Source organism: Lactuca saligna, chromosome 5 (assembly GCF_052625555.1).
Source record: "Lactuca saligna cultivar CGN05327 chromosome 5, ASM5262555v1, whole genome shotgun sequence".
Lineage (NCBI taxonomy): Eukaryota > Viridiplantae > Streptophyta > Magnoliopsida > Asterales > Asteraceae > Lactuca > Lactuca saligna.
Window position 1 is genome coordinate 18,422,308 of NC_136421.1, and position 12,125 is coordinate 18,434,432.

The following is a 12,125-nucleotide window of genomic DNA, read 5'->3' on the forward strand; positions in this document are numbered from 1 at the left end:
TTTTAAAAGGAGTATGGTTTATAGAAATTTTTTGAAATAAATGAAATTTGTGAAAGAAATTGACTTGAATTTGTTATGCGTGTAGACAATGATTTTTTTTTTCTTTCATTCTTTGTAGTTTACAAATTGTAAAAATAATTAAAAAGTAAATTATGTAATATCACCAAAATACTTTTTTGTTTTTTTTTTAAGTAATGATTATCAGGTGAGGTGTTGTGAGGTATGCACAACATGGTTATGTACAATAACAAATAATATATAGAATAATTATTTCATAACTGAATGAATTAACTAAGAGTAAATACTAATAAGGGCAAATGTCAAATCAAACTTTGTGTTTGTTTTAAAATGTTATAATTTTTTTTTTGTATATTATGGGAATAAACTCTCGTTTAACCTTTTAAAAATGTCACTTAACCCACTATAATGGGTTTTAATGTCATTATAACCTCAACCCACTCCAAAAATGGGAACTAGTACCCTTTAAATACATCTCTTCTTTAACGCCTTCAACTCACTCCAAAAATGGTGAACACCATATCCAAAATCTAAAAAAACCCAGAACACCAATAACAACCAGTCTGCAACTTTAATGGATTTATACGAATAAACATATAACAATCATGAAGTGTTCACGACCAAAGCTTGAAGATCATGAACAATATGTACATAACAATTAGTGTACATAACAATCATGAAGTGTTCACGACCAAAGCTTGGTATATGAGGGGTTTATGGCCACCATGATCTTATGAAGGGTTTACGGCCACCATGAAGGGTTTACGACCGTAAACTCTTGAAGATCATGAACAATATGTTTGATTCTAGGTTGGAAAGTAAGTGTTTCTAATGGATACATGATGACAGAAGAGATACTCACGATTTGGGGAGCCTTTGGGTTGTTCATGGCTACCAAGAACAAGTGTGTCTTCTTGGTGAAATGGATGAAGATTTGAAGATTGATGTCAAAAGAGTTGGGTTTATGGATTAAATCAAAGGGTTTCACTTGCATGTGAAAGGTATTAACTCAAAATGAAGGAAATATTTACAACTTTAAAGAACAATGGAGGTGTTCTTGATGATAGTTGAGAGAGATAGGGATGAGCGTGTGACGGAACCGGTACCGACCCGTCCCGTTCCCGATTTCCCGAATACCGAATTTGATCGAAAGTTAATCCCGAGTACCGAACCGAATTAACATCATCGGTACCGGTACCGGGAATGGTATTGGTACTTAGTACTAGTACCAGTACCGACGGTACCGATTCCCGAATTTCATGTATTTGGAGTACCAAGTACCGTCCCGTATTTTTAAATTCGGTACAGTTTGGTACCGATACGGGATCGAGATTTGGGACAAACTGCTCATCCCTAGAGAGAGAATTCGAGTATCAACCTTAAAGATGTGAGGAATAAGGAAGAAAGAAAGGAATTTGATACTTCAGGGAAGGGGTTCACAACCAATTTGGAGTTTACGGCCGTAAACCCGATTTGCGGCCGTGAACTCCTTGTGATGGAGTTTCCGGCATGATCTCAACTCGACGAACTTAAGTTAACACATCCCTACACATGCACACCTTGAATGCACTAGGCTTAGAACACTCAAACAAACCCTTAAAAACACCAAAAGATAGCAGAAACGAGTCTGACTTTCGATTGAACTGATTGACATACATGATAGAAATTTCGGGTTATCACAAGAGACCAGTGGTTGTTCTTGACAGGAAGACGAAGGAGTTGAGGAACAAGAGGGTAGAGATGGTGAAGGTGCAATGGCAGCACCGCAAGGGCTCGGAGTGGACTTGGGAGCCTGGGGAGGAGATGAGGGATCATTACCCTGAGTTGTTCGAGGCGATGGACTTTGAGGACGAAGTCTGATTCAAGTGGGGGAGAATCGTAACACCCAATCCAATTCGTCTTGGTAGTTTTAAGCTTAGAAGGAGGAAGAAGAAGCTAGTGAAGAAGAACTTGAGTATCTTGAGATCAACGATTTGGGATAGCATCATCATTTGGTACTATTTTGAGGTAAAAAGCTCACAACTTGCCTCATGTATGCTTAGATCTATGGTAATTATGTTTTGGACGTTTTTGGTCCCAATAATGGATTTTTATGGTTCAAATTCGTTTCTGGACTTAGGGTTGCCACCATTGATGCTATTTGAGTCCCTAGGACAGAAAAGTTGCCATCTTTAAGGTCTTAATGAGTTCATGCAAGAGTTATAACCATCTTTATGGAAGTGATTGCTATTTCTTGGGATTGGGACTTTAGGAACATGCAAAGTCACCAAGTCCGTGACTTTTATGATTCTAGAGGTCCTAGATAGCTTGGATCTATGTTTAGATTGCATGGCTTAAGCATTAAGTGCTTAATGGATGGTTTTTGGAATCTGGACACGAACATCGTGCGTAAGGCTCGGGAACACACTGCATTCTCGATGGGACTCGCGAGCTGAATTGTTGAGGAACACCCAATGTTCCACAAGGGAACACCCTGCATTCGTTACGTTAGTGGGCCTCTTTGGGCCATTTCCTTGTACTATACATCTATAAGCCTTGATGTATCATTTTTTGGGGCTATTATTGGACTATATTACATGTTGGGCTTGAGGGAAGGCTCATTTGAGAAGTTGGGCCTAATTCTGAAATTTGGGCCATAAGTAGGCTTGGAAAAACTATATGGAATTGGGCCTTCATGTTATGGAGTTGGGCCTAGGTCATGAGCCAATTTAGATCAGGGGTAAAATGATAATTTTACCCTAAGAAGGATTATTGAGATTTTGACTATGTTTTATTTAGTAATGATAGCTCGGGGAGTCGTCGGGGCAGCCACTAGAGATTCTTTACCGTGAGATTTAACATTCATCTTTGTGAGGTGAGTTCCCTCCTGAATGAACAGGTTAAAGGTACCAATGCTAGCCCGTATATGTATGTTAGTATGTTCCGGGCCAAGGTCCGATGCGGGGCAATGCTCGATGTAGAGTTATATGTTTGGGGTTTCGATCCGATGTCGAACGGTACCCGAGGAATGTTGGTATGCTTGATGTCTTTGTGATTCTTGCATGTGTTTGTTTTATATGTTTCTGAATCTTAGTCCGATGTTGGGCAATACCCGAGGAATGTTAGTATGTTTCCGGATTTTGGTTCGATGCCAGGCGGGGCTCGGTGAATGTTCATATATTTATGCTATGTGATTATTTATGTGTATTTGTTGATGTGTTTACATGTATACCGAGATTTGCATGAAACCGGGCAGGGGCCGATGCCGGATTTCGATCCGATGTCGGGCAGGGACCGATACTGGACATTGTCCGATGCCAGGCGGGGCCCGATGAAGCGGGCACGACCCATGTTATGTTATTATGTGATTATATGATTATGTGTATGATATGTGGTAGTTTGGAGAGACTCATAAGCTTCTTGCTTACAGTTTTTAGTTTTGGTTTCAGGTATTTCCGGTAGCAAAGGGAATAGTTCGGGATGACTGCAGTGCTTACACCATTTTGTTTAGTCTGGGATGTTTACTTTGATATGTTGATATGTGTTTTTGATATGATATTTGAGATACTATGATTTACATTTTGATGAGAAGATTTTGATAACTATAGTTTTATTTAATAATTACAATGAAACTTTTGATCACTATTTTTGGGATGTTACATATGAATACATGAATTCATATGAAAAAACAAAAAAACAATGTTTATTAATGGATTAATAAAACATTCATATATGTATACATAAAATTCATCACGAGGATTCAAAATATAAAAAATAAACATAACTTATACATATATGAATAAGACAACAATTTATTCAGATTAACATATTCATATGTCAATACATGATAATCAACAAAATACAAAACAACAAAATTATTCAATAAGTGATATATTCAAATAATGAGTTCTCAACATCTTCTTTTTCACTCTCACACATAGAAGAATATGAATCACCATCAATAACACTAGAATTTGACATAAGAAATCAAATGATTTGTAGAAAACAACAAAAACAATCTTAATATCGATGAAAATCATGATAAAATATAATAGAAATTGAACGACAACAAAATAAAAAAAAAACACACAAAAAAGTCGTAAATATGAAAACCTGATTAGTTTCGAATATATCTCACTTCAGCGTATATGAAAAGATCTGAAAGAAACTTAAATCAGCTCGATCAGATGATGCAATTAAACAATCTCTCTCAGTTCAGAACGTAAAAACTACAGTGATATATCTGATTGAAAATTAAATCAGCTCCGATTTGAAATAGAGATCTCAAATTACAGAACAAAAATCCGATGAAACAACTCAAATACATATTCGAAAACTTCAACATAAACGGAAATAATACGCATAATTCCTAACGAATTATATAAAGCAATAATCTTGATAATAAACTCCGATATATCCGATTCAAATGATATACAAACTTGATCAAATCGGAAACTGAATACGAAGAAAAAAGATGAAATACAAATGCGGAATTTATGTACAAATAAATATTAAACTAAAAAAAAGTTACTATATTTTTACCAAATGAAGAAATACATTAATGTATAAGAGATTATTATCTTTTACATATCTATAGTATACATTCTTATGTTTAACATATTTTGTCTTGAAATTCCATGTTTAATTATTGCCTTCTACCGTTGCCAAGAAAGAACGGAAGATTAATTGTCTCTACTCTCTAGTTGTATATGAAAGCGAAAGAAATGATGCAAGGTCAATCGACATTAAGCTAATCATAATTGGTTGTTGCTTTATAATACAAATATAAAACATTTTTAATTTATAATGATTAATAATTAAATAATAAGTTATGAAACTTTTTTAACGACCAAACTATAATTTTAAATATTGAATGTTAATTTATAGTTATAAAATATATAAAAACATATTAATTAATTAAATTATTATATATATTTTTTCGGTTTAACTAAAATAAAAAAAATTAGCCAAAATCAAACCCAATAAAATATCGTTATTCGATTTAACCAAACCGAATTAACTAAAAACCAAATAATTTGAATCAAATAAATTAAATAATATTCGGTTTGGTTCAATTATATGATTTTGGCTATTTGTCACACCATTAGAAAATAGAAAGATGTTTATGTGTTTATAATAAAATGTAAGAAATGAAATTTATAATCTTTGCCTTAGCCAAATATGACCAACTACTCCCGGAATATAATGAAATTTTAAGAATTTCAATTATTTTTATTTTTATTAGTTAAACGTATTTTTTTACTGAAATTCACATTTTAACTTTTCTTATTTTTTAATAAAGAATTTGTGAACAAAATATTCCTAAAGGTCTTAATTCCTACACATTCTTTGTAATAATTTTCGAGATTTATAAACGATCAAAACGATGTTAGTTTAAAATACGATAAGAATTCAATTTTGCGAAACCTGCCTATGAAACGTGAAACACAACACAAGAAGTCCACAAGAAACAAACCCTCTCTCTTTCTTTCCTTCCTTCCTTCCCTCCTTCCTTGTAGTTTGTACTTGAAAACTTTCTTTAACTTTTTGTTGCGACACCATGTCCCTGTCATCCTCCTTTATCAAACAACACTGAACCCACCTCAATAAAGAAAGTCCATTATACCACATACAGACATGACCCACCTCCACCTCCACCTCCACCATTGATTTGAGAAACAAAACCTACTGCTGCTGGTTTCTCTCTTTGGTAATTCAATTCTGCTTTAGGGTTTGTGGTACCTAATTCCCACAAGTGATCCAAGTTCCAATGCTATTCATTTAACAATAAATATTCTTTTTGTTATTCCAAAATCCGAGATCAACCTCTAATGCCTTAAGGGTGTTTGATAAAATGTCTGAGAGAAGTTCTTGAGGGTCTTCGCCTACACAACTACCTTAACTTCTTGAGGGTTTTTGCCGCTAACTGCTCTCTTTAGACTTTACCCACTTCTTTTACATGGATTCTATGCCAGGTTTTGAAAGGCTGTAAAGCTCCAAACAGTCTTCTCTCTCCACATCTCTTTCTGTAAGTACTTTCTCTCTCTAAATGTTGTTGATAGTTCGTTCTTATATTGGAAAGCTACTCGATTTTCTTCAAGTGTTATCAAATATCAATCAATTTCAACTCAGACTAGTAGTTATATTTCTCTACATTGGGTTTCTTGTCTTCTGTTTGTAAAGTTAATTTAAGGGGTTGGAATGCTTTTTTTGTACTTAACCTATTTAATTAATCCTAAAGCTTTTTCCCTGCTCCATGGATTCCCTCATTAATTTCTTTTATTTTCTTGAAATTGACAGGTTGAAGCCACTATCCAACACTCTATATTTCATCTACAAGCTGCTGAAGGATTTGATTAATTCCCCCAAACTTCTGACTTTCTGGACTCTGTTTGGGTCTTTTACGATGTGGAAGAGTGATTTCGATTGATGGATTTCATTTCAGAGACGTAAAGAGGAGATAAACAGGAAAAAGACCCAAAAAGTGTTGAGTCAAAGCATTAAAGAAAAAGTATTTGAAAGTGAAAGTGGATTATGGACTGGAATTTGAAGATACCTTCTTGGGATTTCACAGAATTCGAACAAGGAACAATTCCCAACATTGATTCGACTAGTGGGTCGAGTAGTTATGGAGGGCAGGGGATTAAAGGGAATTTCTGTGTCGATTTAAAGCTTGGCCAAGTAATCGATTCTGGAAACGAGTTGAAGTCCACATCAAAAATGGCGCTATCACCTTCAGCTTCATCCAAAAGAGCACGTCCAATAAATAACACGATTCCGGCCGCCACTTGCCTCGTTGACGGCTGCAACGCCGACCTCAGTAACTGCAAAGAGTATCATCGCCGCCATAAGGTCTGTGAAATCCATTCCAAAACCGCTCAGGTTTCCATTAATGGTCAAAAGCAACGATTCTGCCAGCAATGTAGCCGGTATTACTCTCTACTCTCCACTCCCTTCTTTCCTTTTCTGTTCTAGGGTTTGCTTGTTCCCATAATTATTAATCACTTTCATTTTCATACATCGCATTACTTCCTTACATACTCATACTCGTGATTACACCAAATAGGTTTCATTCGCTGGAGGAATTCGATGAAGGAAAACGAAGCTGTAGAAAGCGGCTGGACGGACATAATCGCCGGAGAAGGAAGCCACAGCCTGACACCTCACGGGCGTCAAGTCTTTTCTCCGGCCACCAAGGTCAACCATTCAAACTTTAATTTCATTTAAGTGCTGTTTTTTTTTTTCCTTTACTTAATGAGCTTTATGAGTTAAGCACCTAATCCACACAAACTCATTAATTTCATTCGTTGTTTCTTTTTGTCTTCTAAGGCAATAGTGGTTTAATGGATTAAGTCATTTATTAATTCAAAAAGATACACCCTTGTATATGCTTAAACCCATAAAACTCATTAAGTAAACAAACCTTTACATCATTGCTACAATATGTTCCAATATTGATGCTAGATCTGGTTGGTTTTAGGTGCCACAATGTTGCAATTCTCAAGCCCACATGTGTATCAAACCACATCACTCACGAATCACCTCTGGACCACAATGGTGAAGTCCGAAGAACAAACGTACTCGACCCGACACTCGACCATGGCCCACAAACACAACCCGTTTCCCGAGTCATCTTCGGGCGGCAAAAAGTTACCCGGAAAGCAACAATTCAGCCTCTTTCAAGGTTCACATCTTAAACTGAACCGCCAGACTTCACCTCCAAAAGTCAGTCAACAGTCACAGCCACAGACAGTTGCTACTTTTGAAGGTAATAGCAGCGGTAGCTATGAAAAGCTGTTCTGTGATGGGTATCCACCACCGGCAGCGGCGGCTAGGGTGGTGCAACCGGTGGTGCAGTCGTCAGACTGTGCTCTCTCTCTTCTGTCATCGTCACCTTCACAGACATCTTGTACGACACTGAGCCATGTGATGCACCCGTCTAACTCGTACGGGGCTCCGTCAAATCCAATGGATCCGGGTGCGGGTGCAGGTTATGGTGGTCTTGAGTCGATTATGGATCCTAATGGAAATGGGAATGATTGCGATGGGATGATTCAGATGGGAATTCATCATCATCAACATCAACATCAGCATGCATCGCCTGATAATGGAGCTCCCCAAACACTTCCGTTCTACTGGGAATAAGTGTTGGTAGTTGAACAAGTGATATGATAAATTTCAAAGTGTTTGTAGTTTGTATGAGATTTGATTTGATTCGATTTGGTTTAACAGTCACGTTTTGTAGTTGTTTGGGTTTGCGTAGAAGGTTAACAAAATTTGTTGATTGAACTTTAAGATGATGATGATGATCCGTTTTTAACAAAATTTTATTGAATGTGGTCTCTTATGGCTACACCGAAACATGATCTGTGTAGGCAGCCTCAGGTTTTATTGGGCCAAAAAGGCTTTGTTTCTACAAACTTTGTGGAACCTTGAAAGTAGAAGGGGCTAAAATTAAAATTCGAAAGGGTGTAGTGAAACTGTCAAACCTGTTCGATAAGGCTTCTAATTAGGTCCACTAAATGTTGGACGGGGTCCAGAAATTACGATTTGACATGTTTGATTTGATGTTTAAAGTCATGGACTCGGTCTATGATATTCTGCTGATTTTGTCCCCTCTCCAATAATGAAGGACTTGGGCTTTGTCCATATTTGCCCTTCTTCTACACTTGATTTCTTCCTTCTTTGGGCTTGTTCATGAGGCTAGTTTGGGAATTAAAGTTTTCTAGTTTCAATCTATACATATCATTTAGCCCTCATTCGTCGGTAAGATCGCCGTATGTGTGCTCTACTTTGGGTGTAAAAAGAATAATATTCTCCTTCAAGAATAATAAAAAATGAAAAGTGTTCGATTCGAACATGAAAATGTGACTAAATTGGTTCTAGTTACTCTTCGGGATGGAGTGGAAGAAGAGAGGGGATTCTCGAACGTAGAAAAGAAGGATTGATCCAGCAAAACACTCGACCATCATCTCCTCTTTTTTCCGTCTCTTTCTATTGACCGCCCGTACCAAAAATTGCACATCATTTTCCTTTTCTTACAATCACATAAAGCCACACCTTTTTCTCTTCTTCGACAATTGATTACCAAGTCAATCCCTCCCTTTCTTCCCGCTCTCGATCGATCACATCCTCTTTTTTCTATTTTTCTTTTGTGTTTGTGTATAGTCCGATGATGACAGGGATAATTTGTGGCTTTCCCTTCCTAAAAATCTCGTTCACAGGTATGTGTAGGGTGATGAGATTATGATTGCATGAGGAAGAAGATGAGGGCTAATCCAGAAGGTTATGGCGATGGTGGCCTTGTAAATTGATGAACTTTGCCTCAACAATGGTACATCAAGCTTGGTCAACATAGAAGCCAAGTGGTAGAACCTTCCCCTCACTTTCTTTAACATGACAAATAGTGCTTCTCAAATTGTTGATTTATTTGGCTTTGACCATGATTACTCTGAGAATTTGTATAAGCATGTGATGATTTTTATAGTTTATCAAACAGTATTTATAGGTTGTTACTATAATGTAAATTAAAATGTTGTATTGTGTAAATTGCTTTAGAGTATTTAGTCAATTTCATCAATTTCATGGTTGGATTGAAGCTCATTGCCTTTTCTGGAATCAAGAATAAAATTCAATGTTATTTTTGGTGCTATATAAAGTTTGCCATCAATGAGTAATATATTATTTTTCATCATTTATCACAGTTGGTCAAAAACATAATCAAACAACATGATTTCAATTAGATATAGAGTGAGCCAGAAGTTCTAACTTAATTAACACTAACTCCTCAAGTCATCAACTATCAAACGACCAAAATAAGTTATTTTTTTTCTTTGTGATAGGTAGTAAGTTGATGGTTAGTTGTTCTTGCACAATTGCCTATCTCGGAAAAAAATTATACTTCCTGTATAATTTTGTTAAAATACTATGAAACCTATACAAACCTCTGGTTTAGGTTCAAATTGGATTGATCTGAACCAAACTGAGTTCAAATGTGGATAACATTGGTTTCGATCATAAATCAGTTTTTTGTGCATCTTTAGTTCTGGCCACAAACCGGGCCCAAATCGGTTAACTTGTTTGCTTGTGCACCTCTATTAGGGAGGGGTAAAAATTTCATGTATCTAACACCAACATAATTTGTTTAACAAAATAAGAGCAGCCGTTTTAATTTTAACCAGGTTTGTTGGCACCAGACCCATTTGAATAAAACTTCGGTCCTTAATCAGGTCTGCATCTAGAAAGCGGACCAAAGGAGAACTTACATGATTTTTATTAAGACTATGTAGATTGTGCTTTCCTAAACCGCTTACATGTTAGGCCCAAGACCAGTCTCGCGCTTTGTTTAAAATGTACATCTCTATTTATCACGTATATTAGAAAGTTTGTGCTAATACAAGAGCATCAACATAAGAAAAGTTTTTTCAACAAACGTTTTGGTATCACATCGTCGACACATCAGAAAACCAAAAACCTTATCGTATAACTCCACTACAATAAGTTTTTTCATCAAATTCACCAAGCTTATTTGACCTAAGAAACTTTCAAATAATAATAATAAATTAAATAGTATTAAATAATGAAAAAACTCTATACATAAAGATTGTAAATTTACAAAATCATTAAAAAAACTTTAAATACGTAACAAGTTTATTTGACTGTAAGATCGAACTTTCTGAAAAGCTCAAAGTACAAATGGTCTAACTCATATTGATGAAGATAATATCCTTTGTTGTTTCCTTTTTGGTCAATTAGTTATTACCTTTTTATGATTAATACCATAAGTAAGGTCTCAATTTCAAGTCCCAACATTACATTCCTTAAGCTAAAAAAGAAGAATTAATTGGCTTAAGTATTCCCATAGTTGTATTATATATATATATATATATATATATATATATATATATATATATATATATATATAGTTAACAATTACATAGGAAGATCCATAAGAATCGGATCTCTGAAGTTACACAATAGCTTCTAGATAATTAGAACAATTTAAACTAGTTATCTATTTATTATTTGAACTATATGGATAACCCTTCTCTTTACATTCCCCCTCAATCTTAACTACTACAAGGTTAAGATTGGACTTCATACGATCCAACATCTGACGGGTAATTAGTTTAGTGAATCCATCAGTTATCTAATCTTTTGATGAAATAAAACGAACATCAAGTGCTCCCATGGCTACATTCTCTCTAACAAAATGGAAATCGACTTCAATGTGTTTTGTTCTTGCATGGAATATCAGATTCACAATTAGATAGGTGGCACCCAAGTTATCACACCATAGAACAGGTGGTCTTGGTTGACAAACTCCAAGCTCCTTGAGTAATGACTGTAACCATATCACCTCCGTTGTACCATTAGCTAATGCCTTATACTCAGCCTCCGTACTTGAGCGTGACACTTTGGATTGTTTACAAGAACTCCACGAAATCAAATTTGGACCTAGAAACACAGCAAATCCTCTGGTAGATCTACGATAATCCAAGCAGCTAATGCAATTGGCATATGTAAAAACACTTAACAGTGTGGAACTAGACTTATGAATATTGAGCCTAGTATTGATTGTGCCATTTACATATCTAAGTATTCATTTTACCGCTTCCCAGTGCATATATGTTGGTTTGGAAAGATATTAACACACCTTGTTAACTGCAAACAAAATGCCAGGCCGAGTTAGAGTAAGATATTGCAATCCTCTAACCATGCTTCTATACTTGAAAGCATCATCATCAGTCAAAAACTTCCCATAATCTTTTAAAAGTTTATTTGTGACAAACATGGGGGGTTAAGACACTCTTACAATTCTCCATGTAAGCTCGATGTATGAGATCAATCGTATATTTTTGTTGAATAACGTTGATTCCCCCTGAATTGTGAGTGACTTCAATCCCAAGAAAATATTTGAGGCGACCAAGATCTTTGAGTGGAAAAACCGATGAAAGATTACGAATAAGTTGATGAACAATGTGTTGAGAGGAGCCAGTGATAACTATATCATCGACATACACAACCATGTAGATAGTATGATGACCGTGATGAAAAAAACAACGAATTATCAGCCCTGGAGGAACGAAAACAAAGATGATGAAGTTTTTCAGTGTGACAAGAAAACT

General features: G+C 35.7%; 1 protein-coding gene across 1 annotated transcript; it reads left to right on the forward strand.

The window, feature by feature from the left end:
* The first annotated feature begins 5,468 nt into the window (after nt 1-5,468).
* On the forward strand, nt 5,469-8,297 carry LOC145048952 (squamosa promoter-binding-like protein 18). Its single transcript, XM_078997605.1, has 4 exons — nt 5,469-6,025; nt 6,298-6,926; nt 7,064-7,194; nt 7,478-8,297. Exons 2-4 carry the CDS (start codon nt 6,532-6,534, stop codon nt 8,140-8,142), a joined length of 1,191 nt encoding a protein of 396 aa, XP_078853731.1. The 5' UTR covers nt 5,469-6,025; nt 6,298-6,531; the 3' UTR covers nt 8,143-8,297.
* The last annotated feature ends 3,828 nt before the right edge of the window (nt 8,298-12,125 follow it).

Bases quoted from the DNA above. Each gene is read 5' to 3' on its own strand.
- LOC145048952 (XM_078997605.1), top strand. From the start codon at position 6,532: ATGGACTGGAATTTGAAGATACCTTCTTGGGATTTCACAGAATTCGAA. The intron at 6,927-7,063 runs GTATTACTCTCT...TACACCAAATAG, and splicing joins TTCTGCCAGCAATGTAGCCG to GTTTCATTCGCTGGAGGAAT. The intron at 7,195-7,477 runs GTCAACCATTCA...GGTTGGTTTTAG, and splicing joins TCTTTTCTCCGGCCACCAAG to GTGCCACAATGTTGCAATTC.